General features: G+C 38.2%; 1 protein-coding gene across 2 annotated transcripts in view; it reads left to right on the top strand.

Moving 5' to 3' along the window:
• Window positions 1-27,539, top strand: part of LOC131064005 (L-idonate 5-dehydrogenase) — a 310,247-nt gene that overhangs the window by 187,487 nt on the left and 95,221 nt on the right. For both annotated transcript variants that reach the window (XM_057998016.2, XM_057998015.2), the window contains exon 4: window positions 11,329-11,619. In XM_057998016.2, coding sequence (XP_057853999.2) covers window positions 11,329-11,619 — 291 coding nt within the window. The remainder of the gene's footprint in view (window positions 1-11,328; window positions 11,620-27,539) is intronic.

Raw genomic sequence — 27,539 nt, 5'->3', positions numbered from 1 at the left:
CTTAGAAACTCACCTTTGGGCAGAAGCCTCCAACACTGATGTTTACATACAAAATAGATGTCCTCATTCCCACATTGAAGACAAGACCCCTGAAGAAGTCTTCACAGGGATAAAGCTAGATATCACCCACTTTAGAATATTTGGCTGCCCTGTTTACTTTCACATACCTAAAGAGAAAAGGACAAAACTAGAACCCTTTGGAAGAAAAGGAATCTTTGTTGGATATAGTGAAACCTCTAAAGCTTACAAAATTTTTGTACCTGGACATAGCAATATTGAACTTAGTAGAGATGTATATTTGAAGAAGACATAGCCTTCAAAAGGGCTAAATACTCTATTGAGTTTGAAATCTATGCTCCATCTTCAGACCTAGAAGAGGATCCCACTCCTGAGATTCAGAGGGAGTGTTCAAAAGAAAATGAAGTACAAATTCCTCCCCAAGAAATCCCTAAGAAAAGACCTCTATGGGCTCACAAAACAATGGAGGATGCAAGGGACTTTTCAGCTCCTTTAGGGACTTTTAGAGAAAGTAAGAGGCCCTGAAGATTTTCTAGCTATGTAGCCCTTATGAATGATCTCTCCAAATCAGAACCCTCTAGTGTACCAGAAGCTCTTAAACATCAAGTTTGGAAAGATGCAATGTCTGAAGAATATACATCCATACTTAACAATGATGTGTGGGAAATTGTTCCTAGGCCAAAAGGGAAATCTGTTGTTTCATCCAAGTGGCTGTTCAAAATCAAACATGTCACAGATGGTAGCATAGAGAAACACAAAGCCAGATTTGTTGCCCAAGGATTCTCACAGAAAGAAGGGATAGACTATGATGAGACGTTTGCTCCAGTTGCTAGGTACACCTCAGTCAGAGCAGTACTGGCCATTGCAGCAGCCAAAGGTTGGAAAGTCCATTAGATGGATGTGAAAACTGTTTTCTTGAATGGTAAAATTGAGGAGGAAGTCTACTTAGAACAGCTAGAAGGGTTTGAGATCCACAATGCAGAGACACATGTGTGCAGATTAAAGAAAGTCGTATATGCTTTAAAATAGGCTCCCAGGGCCTAGTATGAAATAATTGACAGCTATCTTCTAGGATTGGGATTCTCAAAGAATGATGCAGATCCAAATCTATACTTCAAGAAAGTCAAAGGTGATATGCTAATATTGATCTTATATGTTGATGATCTTCTAATTACAGGAGAAGATCACCTTATTGGACAATGTAAGAAAGACCTTGAAAAGAAGTTTGATATGAAGGATTTAGACCTTCTACATTACTTTCTTGGATTGGAAGTTTGGCAAAACTCTGACAGTATTGTGCTTAATCAAGGAAAATACACCTTAGACATATTGAAGAGATTTGGTATGAATTGCAGACCCATGTCTTCTCCTATGGAAACTAATCTTCACAAACTAAAGGAAGTAGCAACAGATTCCCCATTGGTAGATCCCACTCTCTACAAACAGATGATTGGATCGTTAATGTACTTGGTCAATACTAGACCCAATATCTATTATCCAGTAAATGCCTTGAGCCAGTTCATGTGTGAACCTAAGGAGATACATCTTATGGCTGTGAAACATATTATGAGATACCTTCAAGGTACTCTTAACTATGGACTCAAGTATGAGAAAGTTGATTTGGATCTTCATGGGTTCATTGATTCAAATTGGGCTGGAAGTGTGATTGACAGGAAAAACACCTCAGGATGCTGCTTCAGTTTGGGTTCAGCCATGATATCTTGGATTAGTAGGAAACAGTCTTCAATAGCTCAGAGTTCTACAGAGGCCGAATATATCGCAGCTTCCATGGCTGCACGAGAAGTTGTATGGATTAGAAAACTACTTGTGGGATTATTCGGTGAGCCACTGAAGCCTACTATAATTCATTGTGATAACCAGAGTTGTATAAAACTCTCCATGAACCCTGTATTTCATGATAGATCCAAACACATAGAGATTCCTTACCACTATGTGAGAGATGGTGGATAGGAATGTGATTCAGTTGCAGTATATCAGTACAGGAGACCAGACAACAGATATACTGACCAAGCCTCTATCCAGAGTAAAAGTTGAACACTTCAGGAAAGGACTTGGTATGATTGAATTGTGTTGGTTGAAAATTTTGTACACTTGGGGAAATATATAAAATTGTGGTTTCAACCACAACGTGTGAGTAAAACTCTCCTAATTAAGGGAAGGCTCCCCCTATCTAACTACAACTTTGAAAATAAAATAGGATGGGACAACAATCTTTCTTCTTCCTTCAAGAAAGACAATATCCTTTTCTCTTCACAAAAAAGGATAGTGATTTGATATAAACAGCAGTAACCACTTTCAAAATGAAATGAGATAAAGGAAATGAAGTTTCCTGAAAGCGCAGAGACTTTCGTCATTTCCTCCGGGACGGGACAGCAATATCGAGCTCAAAGACTTGATTATGTGAAGTCCTATCTACCCTTTTCTATACTAATGCTATATAAAACAAATTATAACAGCTCAAAGACTTAAATATCTTATTCTTTTCTACTTAAAAGAATGGGAAGTAGTATAAGCTCAAAGACTTACAGCTATTTCTTACAAAATCTACTCCTAAATTCTCCTAAGAACAAGTGAAAGCACAAAAACTTGCAACTTTTCTCAACAAAATATTTGTTTTAATCTATATTAACCTCAACTACTCAGCACAAAGACTGCAAATCGGATGTGATTAAGCTCTTTAAGGAACACTTGCAAGAAAGATAATCTAGAACACAATCTCAAGTATGTAGCACAAAGACTCAAAGCTTGAGCAATTTTCTTCTATTCCTTTCAATTCTTCAATTTACACATGGAAGCTCAAAGACTTTTTTGCTGTAAATTTGGCAGAGTTTTTGCTTGCTTTCCAAAGGATAAAAATTACAATAGACCCCTCAAGTATTTATAGAAGAGCCTTGAGAAAAAGGTGGGAGGATCCTGACTAACTTGAGAGATTCTCTCAACCACCAAGACTTATTCAATAACTAACTAAGACTTATTCCAACTACAGTCCTAATTGAACACAACTTGTAGTTGCTTTACATGTAATTACAAAAGTGCAAGTAATGAGTTAACTTGCGTTTTACAAAAAGACTTTTACATGTAACTTGTCAAAAGAAAAACTACAACTAAAGATTACAAATATGGAAAAATAAACACTTAAGTTGCAGCACGTGAAGACACGAATCCTTCAAACTTCTGGATGATCATTTGTAGTTCATCGGGATCTGGTTCATGGGTGTTCTTGGCAACAACCATGGTCTTCACAATAGTATCATGACATCGGAGGAGCGCAGAGCTGTTTTTATCTAGGATGGACTGGATTTCATGCAAAAAGATTTGGTGCTTCATCAACATTTGAATTGAAGCGGCAGAGAATTGTTCGCTCCTCCATTCATTATGTATCCTCATCTGTAAATCAGCAAGCTCTCCATCTTCTGGAATCAGCTCTCCATCCTGACTTAGTATGTTGCAAGAGGCCTTTTCACAATGAGAGACAACATCTCGGAAAACTTCACCCCGTAATCTCATTGTATCACCAATCTCCTCAATGAGGGATTTAAGAACAAGGGCCTTATTTTCCAGAAGCTCTTCAAATTCCAAGTACAAGACCCTGGAAGTGATGATGGCATGCTCCTGTAGAACGCTCAACTGTTGTTGGGGCATGGTATGCCAGATTGTCAAACTATCTTCAACACTTTCTAGATTCTTTTTGAAAGTATCAAAAGTCTGATCTAGTTTCTCTTCAACGGTTTCCAACTTAGACATCATCTGAAAAATGTCTTTCATCACTTGTGCACATAGATCATGAAGTTGATCAACCCAGGAATCCAATGCTTGTACCTTCTAGGCAGCCCTTTCCACTCCACGAATTGATTCTTGGGAACCGGAAGAACCTATGGAGTTACTCCCTTTAGCGGTAGGTTTTGTGATTTTATGAACAGCTGCCATAAGTTGTCGGTTTTCCTTTTCTAGCTTATCTTTCTTTGCTAGAAGTTCATCACTCCACTGTACCAGTGAAGCTACAGAAAACTGAGCATCATGTTTAATCACCTCATGTGTTTGCTTACCCAATTCTATCCTTGTAACTTTGTAATCAGCAGCTGACATTTCTTCAAGTGGCATATCTGCAATGGGTTCAACAATTTCAGCTACCTTCATCTTGTTGTTGTCAACAGTTACTCTGGAGATAGTCTTGGCCTTTTTAGCAACCTTGAATCTGGACTATTTTAGTTGCTAATAATCAAAGGCATCAGCTAAGATTTCTTGCTTCTTCCTCTTTGGAGTAAAAGAACTAAGCCATGGAGGTAAAGCCATCAACTCTCCTTCTATAGCAGCTGTAGGCAAAGGAGAAGCAGTTTCTGTTTGAATAACCGTGGTTATCCTGGGAGGAATATTTGTTTGGATGGCGACCATGGTTTGCTCAGTAGCCAATGGGCATGAAGATTGCTTCATGAATTCTTCAAAACCAGAAGTGGAGGTATCAATTTCTGACAGTTGGACACAAGCAGGAGTATCTTCAGGAACTTCCTGCACATTCTCTTGTTGATGATCAGGAGGTGGCTCGTATGCCGAAATAGGAATGGCATTCTGAGGAGATTCATCAGCTAGCAAGTCAGGAGGAGAAAGGGGCATCTCAATGAAAACTGGAGGAATAATCTCATGAGGCGAGTCGGATGTTGGAGACTTGGGAGCATCATCAGATTGCTGCCCTTCTTCTGGATTATCCTGATCGATCACCTGAACATGAAATCATGACTTTTCCTTTCCATGAATTGTCGCCCCCTCAGGAGGAAGCACTACTGCCCGACTAACTCGCAATTTGATGCTTGTGCCCGAAGATGATGCGCCTTCTTTGTTGTCAATCTGAATCTCAGACTTACGTCCAAGAGGCCCCGTAGAATCATCTTCTTTTCCAATCTTGATTGTTATGAGTCTAACAGCATTACTTTCAGCCAAGCGTTGTTGTTAGCCAAGATAGGCTGAAATCTCTCAAGAATGGATATGCACTCCTTGTGTGACCATTGGATTAAAGGAAGTGGAGCTTCCTCAACCTTTCGTGAAATATATTCAGGATCAAACACGTGCCCATCATCAATCATCCCTTGTGGGATGTCCACCAAGTTCAAATCAACAACTTGCTCAACAGTGAGCCTGTAGTAATCCATCTTCAAAACCTCGACCTCTGTGGGGAGATCTACCCAGATATCCTCAATGCGATGCACGTGCACAAAGGATTTTTCGATCTTTTCCTTCATACCCCGGTAATCAAAATCAGCTCTGGACTTAAACCTTTTGAACTTAATTTCCTACATTTCCTGGATGTGACAAGAGAATACCAACCAATTTTTAGTGGGTTTGTTCTAGAGATCCCCATTCCAACCTTGTGTCTGGCAGACTGATGAGTGTGGACAGCCATGATTTGTCTTCCCAACTCCATAAGAATGATCTTATCAGTTGGGTATCTAGGAAGCATGTATGGCTGCCCACTATAGCATCCGATTCTCATATAGGTGAAGGTCAGGAACTGTAGAAACAAGCATCCATACTCACTCACCCTTTCCTATGCCTCATCTGATACCCTTTTGTTCTTCAGAGTTCTATCAAACTGACACATGAAGTAACCGAAGAATGCATCCTGGACTCTTCTGAAATGCAATCTACTAGGTCTCAAAGGCAACTGATGATAATATTCCCAAACTGGTATAAGCGAGTGATCACCCTTGGTAGAAAGACCTGGAAAATGTCTAAGTGATGCTGCCAAGTACACCAAATATGAATTCATATAGAAAGTCATGGTGGAAGGGACTGCTGCAAGTTGTTCACACAAGGCATCGCTAATGACTTCTCCCCATGATATATGATGGGACTGCCTTATGAACATGATGAACTGGTACATCCAGGGCTCAAAAACATTAGAATGTTCAAGGCTCATTATCTTGCTAAGGAGGGTTATGATGTCTCCTATTTCCCATTTGAAGTCACAGCGGTACAACTTAGCCCACCTTGAGAAGGCGGCTCATGGCTCTTGGATCCACCTGTTGATATGTCGTTTATTATCTTTTTCCCTTTTCACATAATACTCAGCTGCATTCTCTTTGGAGATTTCCATGTAAACAGGTGCGGGAGGTATTCTAAAGACCTTCTCAATTGTGTCTGCATCAAGGCAGATTATTGCTTCGCCATCATCATTTTTAATGATTCTTGTCTCCTTGTCAAAGTGATGGGCGCAAGCGAGAACAAATTCAGGTTCTAGGGCAGCCACCAGGAAAGAAGATGCGTGATGGATATGGCTGTCCAACAGCCGCTGCATATTGCTATCTTGTGGATCCTCAACCCTTTTGACAAATTCTGACATGTCTACATGCCCTATCTCTGTATCTCTGATACGATCCAAAGGAGAGGAAACTTGGGAAGGCACAACTTCGTTTTGGTACTTGTCATATTTGTACTTCATCTTTTTTAGAATTGGAGATGACGACAAATTTGACATTGATGGACAACCTGGAATATTGTGATGAAGACTTAAAAGCGTTAAGGAAACATCATATTCAACTGCAAATAATATTTTTCCTTCTTCAAATGGGAAAAACTTCGACTCTTGAACTTCACGACTTTGTGAGAGAAAGGGGAAATATATGGAAATGGGGGAATCTTGACTTTGACCAATTTCGGATCTTGGGGAAATTTTCGCAAGTATACAAGTTGGAAAGGGCATACATGCAATCGGATCTTTAAAACCTAAATGCAAGTACACTTGTAAATTTGCATATGGAGAAATGGATGGAAAATGAGAATTAGACTTTTGTGGAAAATGACGAAAATGGAAAGTACGGATATAGGTAACATGAACGGATAAAAATGGGAAAATCCGGGAATGTCATTTTCATGAAAATGGGAAGAACTTTTCAACATGTAATCCGGTTCTTAAAACCCAGTTTTGAAAGGAAGGGTATTTCACATTTTTTCAACTTGGAATTTTAACCAAAAATGGTTAAATTCTTTAACTGTAAGGGAAGAACAAAGATTTCCAGCCAACTTGTAATCGGGATTTAAATCCCGAATACAGCTAGAGAAGGAAAATGGGGAAGAACAATGCAATACAAAAATTGCATATCAAGGGGGAAAAACTCTCTCACAAAACCGATTTTTGGGACAAGATCAACATATTTACAAATTTACAACTAGAAAGGAAAACTAAGAAAACAAGAAAAAAAGAAAATGAAACAAGGAAAGAAAAGAAAACATACCTTGTTTCAAACTGAAAATGCCTCTCCAAAAGATGCAATCAATCTTGGAATGAAGAAGAATAGCTCTTAAATAAACACAAACCACAATCCCAAACGCTAGCCACGTTTTTGAAAAACGTCATAAACTGAAAAACGTGGCAGCAAAGGCAAATAAAGTGGCCCAAGGAAGGGTCGAATCTTCATCCACCTTCAACGCCTAGGCAAGAGAGGCAAAAACGCCTTAGGAGTTTGCTGCTTTGTGAAGAAAAAATCGCCTAAAATGTGGATCCAAAGAACCACGTGTTTGCTGATTTAGACCAAAAAACAGTAAATGCAAACCCCAAATGGCATGAAAAGTGTTTACAAATGCATGAGAATAGGATGGAATCCCAAATGCCTCTCCTTCCTAGAAAATCTCCACAAAATTTGCTTTGAAATCTTCAACAAAAACGTTTCTCCTTGCTGGTCAGGTTTTTTGGAACAAATAGCAAGTTCGAATTTGCATGAATTGGAGAAAATCGGGTTTTTGGGATGCAATAACAAGTTGAAAATGTACTTTTTCAACTGTAAGGCAAAAATCGGGTTTTTTTAGAGTAAATAGCAAGTTTAAAATCTTCAAAAATGCACTTTATAGGCAAAATCGGGTTTTTTAGACCAAATAGCAAGTTTAAAATCTCACTTTTCTCATTCTTAGGCAAAATCGGGTTTTGGAGAGAGATGTGCAAGTTCAAAATGCACTTTTAAAGGGAAAATAAAATCCCTACAACAAGTTATAATTCACTTGCACACATGTAATAGGGGTTTAAAATCCCTATTACAAGCAAAAACCATTAAAGTAGGGATTTTAGAAAAGAATTACAAGTTTACTTGTAACTTAACCAAAAAATCCCTATTTTAACTGAAAAAGCCAAAAAGCATCAAGGGGGAAATAAAAACCAAATTACAAGTTTTTATTTTTCAATAAAGTGCACTTGTAATTAGCTAAAAATTTTTCTACAAAGACCAAAACAATGGAAATCATTAAAACTTGCAATTCAAGAGAAATTTCCCACCTACAGTCAGGGAGAAAAAACCTGAAATTGAAGGAAAGACATAGCAAATGAATCCAGAATGCGACGAAATTCGAAACGTAGTTCGAGGATGGACTGAGAATTAATCCAGTCCAAGGATTAGTCGAAATTTTGCCTCAGGAAGCATGCCATATTTTCATTTTTTCACATAATTTTTATGTAACAGTCCTTCATTTTTTAAAACAAAAATGAGGACAACAAATTGTAATTTGCTTTATAATTTGTACTAATATATAAGATGTTTAATGTGTAAACTTCTTTTGTCATGTTATGACTTTATGGGCTTCTCCCCTTGTGTCCATTTCTAAGAGGTGATGATTTTTTACATAATAAACACTTGTATTGAACATTGCAAGGTGATGATCTTGTAATGTTGATATCATGCTGACTTGATATCATCTTGACTCATGGATGTGCCATGATATGTTATGGTAGACATTATGTGACGTAATGTCAGTACACATACCATAACCTGGATATAAGAGAATTCAATATTCTCAAATTATTTTATATCCAAGGTATCGCGTGTTATGCGTACTGATATCACGTGCTATGTGATATCTCTATATCATGAGATGATGTGATATATTTATGTATCACGTTTTATGTGATACATCATGTCACGAGCATATGTTACTTGATCTTTTGTATTACGAGGTCATGTAATACATTCTATTATGAGAAATGTGATGCTATATAATTAGATGATTATTTCAATGTTTACATAGATCTCCATTTATCTTCCCTAGCTAATAGGGAGTGTTGAAACAATGTAGCTTTGGTAAGATAAATGATTGAATGAGAGAGAAATGAAGTCTCTCATTCAATCATCTATCCTATCGATAAATCTACATGCTAATGGTAGACACCTTAACCGGACTAGGTTCCTAATAGAGCGGACTTCAGAAGAGTTCAAGAACAACTTGTCTTTATAAGCATTTCTATCATCAATTGAGATATGATCGTATTTGCTATGCAGTGATTTCATTTATATGTTGTGATTGTAATCGGTTCTACATATGTATTCTAGTTGTCATATGATTGTTGTCATATGATAACTACAATAGTTATCGTATTAACATATTTCTGCTCTTATACCGATCCATAATCGGGTTGCATTTACCATCGATTACCATGAAATAGCATTAAGAATAAACCGATTAGTGATCGGTTAATGATAACTAAATTGCATTAGAAACTAACCGATTCATTATCGGTTACAATGATAATCAAACCGCATTAAATCACAAACCGATTAGCATCGATTATCATTTGTTATGTATCGGCATTTATATTAACCGATAGTTATCGGTTTGCATTATGAAGAGGCACCACCCTTGATCAAGACATGTCTTGATCGGACATGTCATGAGACATGTCCGGTCAAGGCATGCCTTGATCTTACAAGGCAATGCCTATATATATGTGCCGTAAAGAATGCTGGAGAAATATTGAAATCAATAAATATTATCTACAGCCACCTGCAAACAAAGAAGTTTCAGTTCATAATCAGAAATAACTAGAGAGCATACATTAATAGCATTGAATATTGTCTAAGGAATTAAAAGAAAGACAAAATCCTTAACATTCCACTTTTGAACATAAATTTGAATACTTTTACAATATGCCTGAATTTAAGATATGAAACTACACAAGAAATGTGAAGTAGCTGGCATCCTCTAAACTTTTAGTGCATTGACACAGTGGTGCTATGGTTAAGAAAGACTCTTATCATAGTTGCTACGAAGCTAGAGGACTGCTCATGATCAATTTCATTAGGCTATACAAATTAGCAACAATTGGCTTGGCACTTGGCTTGACAATCCTTTCTATTGTATCATGCCCAAAACCAAAAAATTAAAACTTGAAAATAAAAACCGTAGCCAAAATGAAATTGCCCTTGCTATTTTGGCTGGAATTTGGCTGCCCTGCAGATCTTGTTTAATAAATTATTTTATGAAATTTCTAACAGAGTGTCATTAATGGATATTCACAAATAGGTATTGGCCACTACCATAATTCTTTAAGGTCTAAGATTGTTGACTTTGCATAATCCATTTATGAACTACCAATACCAATGAAAACCACTATACCCAAGCTAACTATTGAATACCTCTAAATATGTCTTAAGGATCCAATTGGTGTTTTATATTGGATATATAACAACTATATTGGATTCTATACTGAATTGTTAGGCTTATATTTAAGAGTGGGAATTGTGACAGATGCAAACTGTTAAGGCATTGGATTATTGTTTCCTAGAAAATGTTGGACTGTAAACTGGATTGTTTTAGTTTGTCTCCTATACATTTTTCTCTATTCAGAATAAACATAGAGAAGGCTTGATTTTTGAAACACAACGATTAAATACACAGTTTGGTGCTCATTTTCCTTGAAAAACTACTTCCATGTTAATTCTTTTTTTAATATTATGAACTTTCAGTGGTCATTTTTAGTTTTTTCCAAACTTTTATAAATTGAAAATATCATATCATTTAGAAGCACTGCAACATCTTCCACCTCGAGTACAGTTGGTCCGATTAAACTTATGTGAATTGTTTTTTGAATTGTCGTAAGACATTTAGTTCTGTTTATGTACCCATGATTACACTTGATGATAAATGAATTTTTTTACTTTTTTGCAATTTCATATGATGTTGATCACTGAAGATGATTATGACTATTGTGACATTAGGCATCCTAGCATATGCTTTCTTACATTTAAGAAAATATGCTTCTGAATCACCTTTTGATTTCATATTCCCTACAATGTTTCATTTCTATTACTTCTAAAAATCAGAAAATGTGAAATATGCGCATGTGTACTCAAAACCATTTCAAATCCAATTCTTATGCACAACCTCATCCAACCATGTTTTTCATCACGTTTCTCTTTTCTGGTAGCCACAGTTCCTGGGTATTTGATAGCTCAAAATTTTACAACATTGCAGTTGAAAGATATTTTTTTTAAAGTTTGTTTCTCATAATGAAAATATCTATATGATGTTTTATAGGTGGTGCATCCTGCATATTTGTGCCACAAATTACCAGACAATGTGTCTCTAGAAGAGGGTGCTATGTGTGAGCCTCTCAGTGTAGGTGTGCATGCTTGTCGCCGTGCTAGCATTCAAGCTGGTACACATGTGTTGATATTGGGAGCTGGTCCAATTGGTTTGACGATTATGCTTGTTGCTCGTGCCTTTGGTGCTGTTAGAGTTGTACTGACAGATATTGACGAGAAACGCTTATCTACAGCAAGAGAATTGGGAGCTGATTCTACTGTCCTTGTTTCCTCAGATGAGAAGGTAAGCATTGTTGATTTTTGGTACATTTGATGATTCATATCCCTTCCAAATAATATCATCTAAAATTTCTCCGTGTTCTAGTGTACTTAAACATGAAAGGTTCTTTGAATATGTGCATGACTAATTTAAAACAGGTACACAACATTTATTGATATAAAATGAATGCACAACTTGGCTTCATATAAAACAAGTGCACAGTTTATGTTCTTACTGTCTCTACTACCACACATTTACATAAACAAGGCTTTATCTGGTATTTGGATTTTTAGTCACTTGTACATATGTTTCATATTCCGTCTACCAAAGAAATGGCATGTTTCTCTTTGCTAAATGTTATTTGCAAAAAATGTTTCCTCTTTATTTGGTTAAACTTGGTCTATTGCTCTCACCATTTATATCCATCATGTTCATTTGTATGAGCTCCTTCATGGCTAATTCAGTATCAAACACAAAGCTCATATGAAATACTTCATAACTATGACAACTATGAATGTTTTGTTACCACTAAACCTCTTGGAGATACCATTGGAGTAGTGTTGACGTGTCTAAAGTCGTGGAACTATGACTTCATCCGGCCAACGCAGAATAGAATACTAAGAATCTTATCCTCTCTTGAGATAAGGAAATCCCTAATGCTGTGTGAATTTGATCAATGGGGATGACCTCAATGTTTTGGTTGTCAGGTCTTGACTGCGGGATAGCTTAGTAGTTGATGTGTTTTGCTGGAAACACAATGGGGACTTATGGTTAGACGGAATTGGTTTCGTACAGGTTCCCTAAAGTTTACAGTCCTATATCATCTGATTTGCTTCTGACTGATGTTATTTCAGCTTTACTGGAGGGTTTCTTTAATGAAAAAGCAAAAAAGGAGGGATAAGGATAAAGAGTGAATAAGAACAGCTAACTAATTTTAACTAAGACAACATATTTCAACACATAGACGGAAGTCTCAAAATAACTAGAAATTACTTTGCCAGCTAATTAGCACAACTAGGTAAAAACCATTGCAATCATCTAAGGGTTTCAAATCTTCAAGCTATTTAGATATGAATGATAGACTCTTACACCCATTCATCCAAATTTAATAACCGAACTTAGCACAAAAGGGGTTCAGACTAACCATGCAAAAGAAACAATAATCAACTATTTCCTAATGGTATGAACCAAGATTTTCCATCAAATATATGCATAAATAACTGTCTGAAATTAAATACAGTAGCAGAAATATGAAATAAATGGAGAAGAGGACCATGCACTCACAGTAAAACAAACACAGCTTTAACATCCATTAAATCTTGTATATATTTCGCCAGAATTTTTGCAACAATCTTTGTTTTTCTCTCTTTCAAAGGAGGAACTAACTCCTTTATATAGAATTCCAAAAACGGATGAATGGCCAAGATTAAACTGAAACAAGTGGGCCAGATTCATCCTCTATCAAAACTGCCCATACCCATAAATGGGAGGCAAAATATCAGCAACAACAAAAGGAGAAACAATAACTACCAAAAAGGTAATCAATAACTACCCAAAAAGCTGCTCCAAAAAGTGCACATGCACGGAGCTCAAGATTTACAACTGTTTTGGCAGTTAGAAATGAACTTTATGCCTAAAAAGTGCTTTTTTAAGATTTTAAAAAAAACTTGCACTTTATGAAAGCACTTTCTCTTTTTCTGCTGTAGACCCTTTTTCCAAAAATTCATCCTCGCTTTGCAAATACTCCTTCTAGATGTCCCGACCTACTATACGCTCTGCTTGAACATATTCTTAAAATCTGATGCGTAGCTGGAACAACACCATGCTTTGGGGCATAGGAGGATGGCGTATTTTATATTGCATACCCTCCAAGTGGCGATCTACATGCTTTTACCCATCCTTCCAGTCGGACCGATGAGCCTCGAAACAATATGTCCGAATGCAACCCACTGGCAAACTCTAGGTCCTCCATGGAGTATGTGACCTTATCAATTCTCAATCTATCCTTCCAATCTGGTTGTAGTTGATCATCGGACAAACTATTTTTCCAGCCTAGAACCATTGATCGAAGGATCTTTCCACCAAGATCCCTCATGTTTTTCAAAATCTCCTTGCATTCCTCCTGCTCTTTATTAATGGTATCTTTTGTGTCATTCTTCATGTTGGCAGTCTAGTGCCATTTTTTAAAAACGTTGATGTCATAAGGATCTAGGATAGCGAACAATGTGAGAATTTGCATGTGGGTCTAGAAAAGAGCCCTCATGAGGGGAAGAATTGTACCAACCACCTCATGGACCCTAAAACACTCCTTCTTTACTTCAAACAATTTGACAAGAATGGTCTCTCGGTGGTGGGCCATTTCCTTTACGTCTTCAATGATCCGCTCTCCCTTTTCTTTAATGTCCCGAATCCATTCCCTAACAGCCTTGGCGGTATCACGTACTCCTTCAAACTCGGTTGTAGTCCTTTGTGCCAATGCCAATGGGGGAACATGGGATTCCGAGGCATGTTGCAATGTTTCAGCAGGTGATCAATGTATCCTTCAGCTTGCTCAGCACGAACTCGTTACATGTCCCTTTCAGCAGTCATTCCGTCGAGTTGTCTGAACATATTCTGTACGGAATCCTTGAACTCTTCCCTTTCTTGCTCTTTGGTGGCTCGTGGGTCTCAACCCCCTTTCGTTCTCCCTCAACGGTGGTGTCATCTTTGCCGGTGCTATTCAATTGTAATTCATGCCGACTCCTCTGGGTCATCTCACGCTTACCAGCCTCTTGATTAGGCGAAATTTCTCCCTCGACTTGATTTCTAGGTTTATCAGAACCAACGATCCTGACCTCTGCATCTGGCTCACCTTGTGCTAGAGGATTATCAGCCTTGAATGCATCAACATCACTCTGGGAGGGTGGAGCAGGTATATAGTCAAGCTCAACTACGTCATCCTTGGAAATGGGGTCTTTGGATGACGAACTGACTTCTGACCTCCTGATAGGGATCTTTTCCCTTCTAGTTCTTTTTGATGTCCGAGTCCCTCTATTGGCTCTGGCTTTCTTCCTCTTCTTTCCAAGTTTCTCAATCTCTTCTTTCGGTGCACTTGAGGTTCCGTCATCCTCCGAAGACTAGGAATCGAGACTGCCCATCATATTGTATGTAAATTGAATCCCTTCATGGGTCAGTTTCTCGATTTGTTGGGATAGCCAGTGATCAGTATACCTTCTCGGAGCCTCCATGACCGCCTCAAAATCAGTAATTGGATCCCGAGTCCAATCAATGCTTGGCAAGAGGTATTTAACCACCTCAAACTCTTGGGCTTGCAAGCAATTGCCATAATCTGTCACCTGATCTGGGATCCGACGGTACTCATAAAGCCGCATTTGCTGCACACTTAACCTAGAATACTCACGCCGTCAGACCTCATAGTCATCAGAACAGTTGCTCCAATAATCCTCAATTGATGCATTCGCTCTGTAGCCCCTGCCATAGGCTCTCTTTGCCAAATTGTCATGATCGAAACACTTCCTTGGGAAATGTTCCTGTAGGCCATAAGATGCTAATTCAGCAAATGACTCATCAGCTTGTACCGAATTCTTGAAATGCACATCGAGGGTACCCAAGATCATGGGGAAGGTGAATCCAGACTGTTTCTTATCTTTGAGTAAGCTGCCCGCTGGATGTGCTTGCCTTGCGACTTCCATAAGGACTATTTTGTTTGTGGGATAGCGTGGAAGTCGGAATAGAGCTCCCTCAAAGCCAGCTATCCTAATATAGGTGAACCTAGGGAATTGAATAAACCATGTGCCATACTTTTGTACCAAAATGGTAGCCTTCTCTGAGAGCCTTATGTGCAATCCTCCTTGCATTAACCTGAGTAGACGCATTGTAAAGGCGTCATTGACACGCTCATACTGACCAATTGCGTAAGCAACGCTGTTCTTTTCTCTTTGAGCTATGTCATAGTAATGCAATTGAGGGTAGCATTCATACACCTTGACCTGATTTGGGTCGCTCCCGATTTCACCCTTCTGGATTAATCCTGTTAGTGGCTGGTGTTGGGCAAACATGTAAATCAGGTAGGAAGTCATGGTGAAGTACTTCTTTTCCTCAAGTTCGACCAGCTGTGTATGGATATTATCGTTGATGATCTGAGCCCAGTCGAACTTGGACTTCCCAGCAAAGACCTGCTCCATAAAGTAGAACATCCACTCTTCAAAAAAGTTAGACTGAGGGAGTCCCATAACCCAGCTGAGTAAGGTGACCATATCACCATATTCGTTATGAAAGTCACTTCTGGGGGTCTTTTTACTGAGCCTAATGCTCGGAGGTCTTCTCTCTTTATACCATTCTTCGTTTATCAATGTCTTTCATTTAGCAGGATTCATGTCGTAAGCAACCTGTGCCTCATCTATAGTTGTAGCAATGGGATTATCAGGAAATGGGATGTCAAATGCTTCCCCAATGGCCTCAGGTGTGAAATCAGCTAGCACCATATTTTCTAGAACCACTAATCTGGTCTCTGGCTGATAATGTCGGGCTGCCTCAACTACTAGCTCATAATTTTGTACGGATGGAGGGAAACCTGCTACCTAAGCGATACCACTTTCCATCATTTGCCTAGGCTTTCCATAGGCGTTAGGAGAATATACCCTATTTTTGAAATCCTGAATGTCTATGTGGCCCAAATCAATATCACCTATGTTCTCCCATATGCTCTGGACTTTCGACTCCCAAACTCCTCGTCTTTGGTACTGATACTTCATCTTCTCACCTCTGCGGGGAATGTCAGATTTAGAGAGCCGAGATGTTTCGGTTGCACTAGGCGTCTTTGAGGATTCTACCGCAGATCTAGGCATTTATCCTGCACAACCGGACACGGATTACGAAACAAGATGAAGGAAGTGAACAGGTTAGTCAAAATAGAGGATGATGTTAGCGTATAAAACCAAAGACCAATAGGAACACCAGATTCAGAAAAAGCATGACGCTTTAATAAAAGAGCTTAATTAACTGGAAGTGAAACGTTATTTGAAATAAGAAATTAAGCTGGCTCTGCTTTAAAATAATTTGCGACTTGGTTGCATATCAAGGTTTGGGTGTTTAATGATTGCCAAATTTTGCACTTGGAGAAAAGTCTTGCTTAAGTTTAGCTTTCAAAATGTTCAAAATTTCCGTAAGTCTGAATTTTACATTTCAAGGTTAATTTTCCTGACAGGCTTTGCCTTTGCGCTATGTTTAAAGCTTTGCTTGATACCTTTCAAAAAGGAAATTGTGATCTACAAAATTTCATCTAATTAATTCTCCATTATCGGTTGAGCATAGTGACCAGTTTTGCATTCATTAAAGATTTAAAGGAGAGAAAACGAACTTACCTAGCGAACAAGGTGGTTGCCCCCGTGATTTCTCCAAACTTCGGGTTTAGAAAAGCTTTGTGCGAGTTTAGCCTGCAAGCCCCTTTTTGAAACTTTTTAAAAATGCCTTCCTTGCTTTTTGCGATTGCGGGCTATGAAAGGTTTTTTTTACAAAAAAAGGAAGGATTTAACAAAAATGCCTAACCTTCCGCAAACTTCGCGTCAAAGGAGAACTCTGCAGACTTGGAAGCTTAACGCCTATCTTCCTCTTTCCTTACTTGGTTGTTTCGGCTTTAAAAAGCTTTCCGCGAAAACATGAAAACGCCCTACCTTCCTTGCCTTTTGCGATTTCAAGCCTAGAGGTTAAAATGCCAACTGTTAAAACGCCCTTTTCCTTTTGGCGACTTTATAGACGTTCGCCCATTTTCGGGCTGAGAAGACGATTCGCAAATTTTTTAATCAACGCCTTACCTATTGCGAACTTTGGCCTCCTGGGGGACTTTGCAATCTTGAAGTTTATAACTCCTCGCCTTTTACGCTTTTCGGCCAAAATGGGCTATTTGCAAAGTTTTAAGTTTATGACGCCTTTCCTCATGGTCCGTTTTTTCGGCCTATGAGGCCCTTTTACAAATGTCAAAGTTTAAAACGCCTTACCGATTTTCGCGATTTTCAGGGTAAAGAGGCGATTTACCAATTTTTTGTTCAATGCCTTTCTTCTTTTCGCGATTTTCACTTGCTTTGCCCATTTTCGGGCTGACAGTCACTTTTGCAAACTTCGCCATTTTCAACGCCTTAGCGATTTTCAAGGTAGAAACGAGTTTTTAAAAGGTTTTAAGTGAAACGCCCTTTGCAATTTCGGTCTAGAAAGAGATTTTGAAAAGTTTTAAGTTTTCACCCTTTGTGATTTTCAAAATTTGGGCAAAAGGGACGGTTTGAAAAGTTTCTTTTTTTATTTAACTTTTGGCTGCTTGCCCAATTTCAGGCTAGAATGACCTTTTGCAAACTTTAGAAATAACGCCTTTCCTCATTTTCGAGCTAGAAAACGATTTTGCAAAGTTTTAAGTTTAAACACTTTACTTCATCTTTTCCATTTTCGGCCTAGAAAGCACTTTTGCAAGCTTTAAACTTTTAGCATTTTCTCCCTATCAAGCGATTTTCGGGGTAAACAGGGAGTTTGAAAACTTAGAAAGTGAAACGCCCTTTATGCTTGCAATTTTGGGCTAGGAGACCCTTTTGAAAAGCCTGACCTTGAAACCAAATTTGGCCCTCAAAGCGATTTTGCAAACCCAGGGACAACTGACCCCCTTGCATACTTAGCCGATTTTCAAGCTTGTGCTATTGGGCATTCAAATTGCGAGACTCTCTGCATAGGACTCCCAGGCCATGCGACTTAAAACTAATGGACGCCCCATCTCCTTTATTACATAGCTCACTGCTTCACTACCACTTGCTGGATCCCAAAATGGCGAATAAATATTAAATTGGAAAGTAGGCAGGACAAAGGCTGGAAAAGAAACAAGGGGGACCTGTCGGCGACAGGGAGTGTGTGCAATGCACAACAAGTAGGCGCATCTCAACAACCATCGAGGGAAACTAATCCTGAAGTCCATCACAACTTTTGATGAAATATATCCTCATGCATAGCTTCATCCACTTGCTTGACTTTGCCAACATTTTGTCATCTATAAATCACAATCTCTTTGTTGGACCCCTCGTGGCATATATTATATCTTTCTCTAGATAATTGAACTCTCATTCAAAATGAACTTGGCCTTTCTTAGGAGATTCTTCTCCAATATTATTATCTATTTAATTCTAATCAAAATAGTAAATTTTAATTTTAGTCAATACTTTTCTTGAAGTGTTCTTAATTTTTAATTTTTTTAATGTGTGGTGGGTGGTCGAGAAGGAGGTCTAGGTGCAAAGGTAAGAAAGTACATTTGTTGATATTGTGGAAGTATTGTGATTGTGTTTTAGAGGCCAAAAGGTCTTTGAGAATCGCAACTTGTGTTACACCTCTCTCCTAATACAATTGCTATTTTATTTCTTGTGCAAGACCTTCTGTTGCCCGGATTGGCTTGTTAAGGATAATCACCACCTTGATATTTAATTCTATTAAAATTTAATGTCATTCAACTTGTTAATATTTCTCATCTTAGATCATCGATACAAATATGAGTAGATGAAGAGTTATGTAATACACATATGCATATACTTACATATATACATGGAACATAGATGTAAGCATATGTATATACGTATATCAACATATAAACATATTGGTATCGATAATATAAGAAAGAAATAATTCATATTTAAATTGGATAAGAATATCCTTCTTCTATATTTAATATGAACTCAAACTCTTTGTCGAATTTAGTAATCGATGTCCATAGTGTTATGGTAGATGCCCATACTAATATGGGGCCATATTATCTCATTCTGACCATGCTTTTCTTTATGATCAAGCCGACCCAAGTCGGGCTGTGGCAATTGGCTAAGATCGTGTAATCTTTTATTGTCAACATCTATACGCATGTAGAGCTCAATAAGCTCAAGTTCTCCATTATATATTGAAATAAATATCATTTGAAATCTTTGAGCATATTAATTATTAACTTGGGCTGAGAAGCAGCTTATTCCCACATTTCCGGTAACTGTTTCTTGATAAAGGGAATTATATAATTCTGTGAGGTCTATTCAGTTATGTGGGGAGTACAAACGGGATTATATGTATTTTCTTGAAAACTTTGCTTATAAAGACGGATGCCGAGAGCCAGAGCTGGCAAGTTCAAGAGGTTTAAACTTTAAAGTCTTAGTAGATAATCAATTCATAGTTCTCAGCTGCATTCACTGGCATGTAATCCTGTTCCAGTCATGAAGAGCATGCTCTAGTTATGATGAAACGATAGAGTAATGCTCTCATTATAATGTCAATGGCAATTGAATTCATCTTTTCCTATTATAAATGAAGCACTCTCTTTTGTAATGAATTTCGAAACAGAGTAGCTGAATCTGTTTGTATTATATGTGGAAAGTGTATAGTGCCACTCTTAAGCTTGCTTGACAACTTAATAATACTTCAAGGAAGCTTTAGCTTTCAGGCTGTAGAATATAACCACATCTCATGCAATATCCCTTGTTCATATAGGTATAGAAATGATGATTTTTGACACAAGGAATATCGTCAAATAAATCATCTACAAGGTCTCAGTCTGCTGGTCTGAGTTTTCAATCAGAATTAATGTTGTGTAACAGCACCCAAGAAGTTTGCCAATGATCTCATAAATGTCTTACTAACATACACAATGCTTATAACTTAAATTCTAACTCCTCTAATACATAATTATGACTTTCATAGGGTGTAATGAACAGCTACAGCCAATAGACATTTAGTCAAACAATTGGCATGCAACTACATATCTAGATGACACATGAAATCTGAATGCAACCTTATTACTCCTTTCATTTGAAAACATTAGACTCATTACAATGACTAATTGAGTATCCAAACCTTATCTATTAACATTGAAATTTCAGAATATCTGAAGACACAAGACAGCCATTAACACATGCTTATATCTGATAAATACATAGAGTTTCTAATGCCAAATGCACCTGGAAGAAATCACCTAACCCTGGAATTGAAGAAGCAAGCAATATCATGTAATTTGAAGCCTTCACTTGACCAGTTCGAATTAATTCTCTAAATCGCCCCTGTTGCTGGTCTGCAGATTTGTAATCCTAAATTAATAGCAGATTGGCCACCTTTCAATCACCAAACAGAATTGTTGAGACTTCCCAAAAAGAGCGCTGAAGTCATGTGATGCATAAGATGCCCAAGCAATAACATAGAAGCAAAATCGTGGGTCATGGAGGTCTGGTTTGAAATTGTTCTCAGACCTGATTTGACTGATTTCTCCTCCAAAATCACCTCCAAAATGCTTCTAAGGAAATCACCTTTCTTCTCCCAATATGCAGATGCAAGTGTAGGTCAAAAGGAGCCAAATCGTGGCATCAATTTACTGTAGCATGGCACTGTAGCGCGGCATTGTAGCATCAAATTAATTATGCACAATTATGAAGATTGAGATATCTTCCTCTCACAATAGCAAATTAGTCTTCTAAAGAAGACTTCACAAATTTGATGCTGATGTAGACTCCGTCACGAATCTACTCCCAAGAGGAAGAACCAAGGTTTCATCCAGAGCTTCTATCAATCTACCGAAGGTTTGCGTCCTCGGAGATTTCACCAATGCCACACATTAGTCATTTTTTCATATCTAAATCTCCAACCTGTTGATCCTCTAACATCCTCTTCTATTTATCCTTTTTCATCACCCTTCACGAGGTTCCTTCTAGAAGAGGGTAGGTACACTTTATTATTTAATATTATTTAAGTTACTTTTAATTATTTTTAATTTTTATAGTTAAATCACTGTTTAATTAAATTAATTAAATATAAAGTCACTTTTAAAAATTAATTTATTTTAATGACTTTATAAGAAATTAGTTTAATTAATTCCTCCTTATATCACCTATTAGCCTAGCAGCTAAAAGTGGGGACATTACAATCTGCCCCTCCTGAAATTGCTTGACCCCAAACAATCTCCACTGCTCAACACATTCTGAAGAATATCACCTCCTGGATCCCAAATGAAAAACTGTGTAATGTCTTTATCAACATGCCAAAGCTCCTGTAACATCAACTGAATCATTTTGAACACCTCATCATGTGCCACAAGAATGCAAGCCTCAACCCTGACAATACCCGGATCCCAAACCAATCCATCAATCCCACCATATGTGATGAGGATGAAATGACTCCTCAAATCACCATGAATCGCCCATCCAAGAAAGCATTGTAAATCAAAGGAATCCATCTCACACTCACTCTCCATCCAGTAGGTATGTCCCCACACACCTTCGTGCCACTAAATAGCTGATGTAGACCATACCAAATCTGAAAGTGCTTTGTACAACAAAATAGGACAGGCACTAACCCATGCAGAGTCGAGGAAAATTAAATCACCAATCAACAAGTAGATAGCTGCCAAATCATGGGTCATGGAGGTCTGGTTAGAAATTGTGTTCAGACCTGATTTGACTGATTTCTCCTCCAAAATCACCTCCAAAATGCTTCTAAGGAAATCACCTTTCTTCTCCCAATATGCAGATGCAAGTGTAGGTCAAAAGGAGCCAAATCGTGGCATCAATTTACTGTAGCAAATCACTGTAGCTCGGCATTGTAGCGCGGCATTGTAGCAGCAAATTAATTATGCACAATTAGGAAGACTGAGATATCTTCCTCTCACAACAGCAAATTAGTCTTCTAAAGAAGACTTCACAAAATTGGTGCTGATGTAGACTTTGTCACAAATCTACTCCCAAGAGGAAGAACTAGGATTTCGTCCAGACCTTCTATCAATCTACTGAAGGTTTGCGTCCTCAAAGATTTCACCAATGCCACGCATTAGTCATTTCTTCATATCCAAATCTCCAACCTGTTGATCCTCTAACATCCTCTTCTATTTATCCTTTTTCATCACCCTTCACGAGGTTCCTTCTAGAAGAGGGTAAGTACACTTTATTATTTAATATTATTTAAGTGACTTTTAATTATTTTTAATTTTTGTACTTAAGTCACTTTTTAATTAAATTAATTAAATATAAAGTCACTTTTAATAATTAATTTATTTTAATGACTTAATAAGAAATTAATATAATTAATTCCTCCTTATATCACCTATTAGCCTAGCAGCTAAGATTGGGGACATTACATCTCATAGGAAATAGTAGTGTAAAATTAAACTTGAAATCTTCTCATGTAAACGGTTCACGAGCAGAAAGTGTTCATCTTCATTCTTAAAATGAAATATTGAAATTGGTTAGGCTTGCTCAAAACCTTTATCCTCATGGAAATTTGCAAGAGATACTTGGAGCTTAACATTAAATATTTTATTAGAATCTTCTCTTAGACTATTTCATTAAGACACGTAAGACTCAAAATGGAACTCTTTGTGTTAACTGAAGACTTCATTCTTTGAAGATAAGACCAGTTATTTTGACAGATCTGCCCAAGACAATTATTCTCAGAATTGATAAATAGAAGTTTACAACCTTGGGTCACAAGAAACTCATTATTGGAAGAATTGTGCTTTTTGCTAGTACCTTAATCTCTTTAATAAGGAGAAAGCATAATCTGAGCCTGGTATGAAGAGGGTTACATAGGGCAACGTAATAAGTTTGAATGTATTCCAAAGAGTGTAGAGATCGCACATATATGATTGCATCTATAAAGCAGAGTCTAGCACGAATATGAGTGCAAGAGGAGATAGAGGTTGTCCTACTTAACCCTATGCATACCAAGACTTAGATCATGCAAAGAAGTGCCAATAGGCTAGTGAGCCTTCATTGAATGCAAATTACATTTTTAGGAACTGCAATTCTACAAACTCTAACTTTAAATTCAATGAACTATATGGTCAGAATTACCTAATGTTATGATAAATAAAGTTCAGAACCTTATGTAATGACTCAAAACTATGATCACCATACCAAATGGGTCAAATTGTAACTAAGAGTGTTTGCAAGTCTCAAGTCGAGTAGGGGTGGATGGATAGATGACTGCACGTATGATGTGCTTAGAAAGTAAAATTCAAAAACCTTTGGCCAAGGTGGCGCAAAGTTCTGCTTGCACTAGTAAGTTCACCAAGACTGGATACATAACCTAGTTAGTGGGTCATACATAGTTAGCAGGAGTCTATAGTTGTATAGCCAACTAGAGTTGTGTAGGTATCTGTTGATGTGTCTGAAATCGCATTGCTGCAAACTCCATATGGCCAACGCAGGATAGAATAAACCAGCTGAGTATCCTATCCTCTCATGAGATAAGGAAGTCCCTAATGCTATTTTCTACGTTTGATCAAAGGGGACGACCTCAAGGTTTTGATTGTCAGGTCTTGACTACGGGATTACTCAGTGGTCGATGTGATTTGCTGGGAGCACAAGGGGACTTACGATTTGCAACAAACTGGTCTGCTGTGATTCTCGAATTACGTAATAAAGAGCAAAAGGAAAGGGTTAGGAGATCTAAAACTAACAACACGGATATGTGGGTAGACGGATTCAACATAACCAATTCCTGCTTGGCCAGAATAGCTCACAACCTTGCAGGAACGGTGCAATCTTCAAAGGGACTTGGAAGGTTTTCAGACTAGAGACACACGGCTAAGCACCCAATTCTAGCGCAGCTCAGACGGACATCTGCAATTGAACTAAGCACAATCGAAGGCTCAGGTTAACCATACAAAAGGATACACAATCAGTATATCCTCAATGGTATGAGCCTGAATCTATCAAATACCTGCACACCCAAAACAGAAAGATCTATCTAAAATGTTGAGAGAAACCATGCAAACAGGATGAAAACAAGACAATAAACACCAAATCAATGTCTATATATTGATTTCAGCTGCCTATTACAACAATTTCTGCAGCATCTCTATGCTACTGCCTAAAATCTAACATATTCTAACTCTAAAATCTAATTCTCTCAACAGAGTCTAACTATTTGACAATCTCTAACTATCTAACCATCTAACCCTTTACAAAAGAAAGGCCTCTGCCTTTTATAGATATTACAATTTTGAATCGAAGGCTAGGATGGACTGCATCCAAGGCACCTGATCTGCCTTCTAGAAACTAGCAGCCTTAACCCATGCCCATTAAATTCTCACTCATCCATTCAACCACAATTTCAACTATCTGCCACTATTTGGCTTCAATTTGAGTCTATCCGGTAGTTGGACATAACTGTCCACAACTGACTTGTTTCCCCTTTCTTTCAAAATATCTGAGTGGGACCTACAAGTAGTTTTACAATAAAACAATTTCAGCTTTTTAGAAATTGAATTCCTGGAATTAAATCCAGTTGTGTGCTTTTTCTCGAGAAGGCATAAACTTGCAGCATTCAGAGTGTTCTTTGGTCTTTGGTCCCGATGGTGGACTTCATCTTTGTTCAGCGGCACGATTCCCAATGTTTGGTTGCTCTCGCGCTCCCGCAGCGCATTCCCACATCTTTTTCTTTTCCAGTCTTCAGTGCCTGGCCTTGATTGCAATCCTTCTTCAATGTGCATTTCAGGTCTTTCTCCTGGTTCTCTAATGACGTCCTGCGACCTGCAAACAATCAATTTCATTTCAGTAAATCAATTTGAAAAATTAATTAATTTAATTTAACAAATATTAAAATTTAACGCTTGGAGGGTTATTTGAAAATTTCCCAAGTTTTAACGCTTTTACTCCTTCCGCGAATTTAGTTGTTCCTGGCGATTTCGGGCAAGAGGGGCTTTCGAAGAGTTTTAAAAACTTTGACATTTTCACCTCTTAATGGTGAATTTCGGGATTTTGGGCACTTTTGCAAACTTTGGGATTTTGGAGTGTTTTGCCAACTTTCACTTTTTAACATTTTGGCTAAAAGGTCTGAATTTGGCCATTTGGGGCATTTTTGCCAACTTTTCACTTTTCAGATTTTCACTTAAAGGCCCAAGTTCGGCCCTTTGGGCACTTTTGCCAACTTTTACCTTTTCAAATTTTGGCTAAAAGGTCCGAATTTGGCCATTTGGGGCATTTTTGCCAACTTTTCAATTTTCAGATTTTCACTTAAAGGCCCAAATTCGGCCCTTTGGGCACTTTTGCCAACTTTTACTTTTTTCGGACCTTTTGGGGTTTTTGTCAACTTAAGTGAATTTCGGACCTTAAGCCAGTTTTGTCAACTTTTAGCATTTTCGGACCTTTTGGCACTTTTTTGTCAACTTAAGTGAATTTCGGACCTTAAGCCAATTTTGTCAACTTTTAGCATTTTCAGACCTTTTGGCACTTTTGCCAACTTAAGGCATTTTCCTCATTTTGGCCTAAAAGTTCGAAATTCGCCCTTCTTGGGCATTTTGGCGATTTTTTTAACTTTTCTCTTCAAGAAGTGCAAGCTTGGGCACTTGGGCGAGTTTGTCAACCTTGGCACTTTGCCTTCTTTATCTCCTTTGTATCCCTTGGCGAAAATCGACATTTCAACGTCATTGCAGGCCTTAACTCTTTCTTCACATTTAGGCGATTTTGCGAGAATTGGGGAGTTTTAAGTTCGCAATATGGCCCTAGAGGCTGAATTTGGTTTTAGCGGCACTTGAGCCTTCATATCCCCTTCCTCTTCCGCAAGGACAGAAAAGCACAAATTGGGGGGTCCCTGTCCAAGACGGGGATGGGTGTGCGATTCGCACAACAGTATCTAAACACCAAGATTAGATGGCAACTAGACCTATTCATGTGTTTGCGGTTCAAAGTCATGGTAGCGGATGGCTCCACTATATCCTACAATCGAATTATTTCCAACGTCTCTGAAGTTGGGAAATCAAGAAATTAGGGATGATTTCTTTGTGGTTAGCATTGGTGGGACTGATGATGCAGTCCTCGGGATTCAATGGCTGAGATCTCTTGGTAAGATTACATTAAACTTGCAAACCATGGAGCTGAAATTCATGTCTGAAGGGAAGAAGGTAGTATTAAGAGGAATGTCGCATGGTGGACTTAGAGTTGTATCTTTGAAAAGGATGGAGAGGCTGATCCGCCATAACCAGGTGGAGTGGGCAGCAAAGTGTTTGATAATGCCATCAAATCCATTGGTAGACAAGGGCAGCTATTCTGCAGACATTCAAACATTGATCACGGACAAAAGTAAGGTTATGGTTATGCCCTCCGAACCACTAAAAGAGAATCGGAGCTATCCTGAAGATATTCAGGCCTTGATAACCAAGAGGAGTAAGGTATTTGAGAACCCACCTCCTGGCAGACCTCCTGAGAGAGGTGCAGAACACATCATTGAGCTTGAAGGAGCTAAACCGGTTATGACTACTCTTTACCGGTATCCCAAAAAGCAGAAGGATGAGATTGAGAAAGCAATTCAAGATTTGCTTGACATGGGTTACATACGGCCAAGCAAAAGCCCCTTTGCTTCGGTTGTTGTTTTGGTGAAAAAGAAGGATGGGACCATGCGCATGTGCGTGGATTACCGGGCCGTGAATCAAAAAACTATTAAGAATCGGTATCCTATTCCGAGAATTGATAAGCTACATGGTGCAGTGTTTTTTTCTAAGATTGACCTCAAGTCGGGGTATCATCAGATTAGGATGAGAGCTTCAGATGTGGAGAAGACCACTTTCAGATGCCACTTTGGGCATTTTGAGTTCCTAGTCATGCCCTTTGGCTTGACGAATGCACCTGCCACATTTTAGTCATGCATGAACAAAATCTTCGAGAAACAGCTGAGGAAGTTCGTACTAATATTCTTTGATGACATACTCATATTCAGCAAATATTGGAAGGAGCACTTACAGCACTTGGACAAAGTGTTAAGCATACTGGAATCCGAGTCCCTATTTGCCAAGGAGTCCAAATGTGAATTTGGAATGGAAAAATTGCTCTACCTTGGTCACATTATCAGCGCAGGCAGTGTGAAGGTAGACCCTGAAAAGATTAGAGCCATCATTGATTGGCCTCCTCCTGAAAACATAACACACTTGAAGGGGTTCTTGGGTCTGTGTGGCTTTTATC

Source organism: Cryptomeria japonica, chromosome 11, assembly GCF_030272615.1.
Source record: "Cryptomeria japonica chromosome 11, Sugi_1.0, whole genome shotgun sequence".
NCBI lineage: Eukaryota > Viridiplantae > Streptophyta > Pinopsida > Cupressales > Cupressaceae > Cryptomeria > Cryptomeria japonica.
Note: the sequence above shows the minus strand (reverse complement) of the source record. Positions and strands in the feature narration are given on the sequence as shown.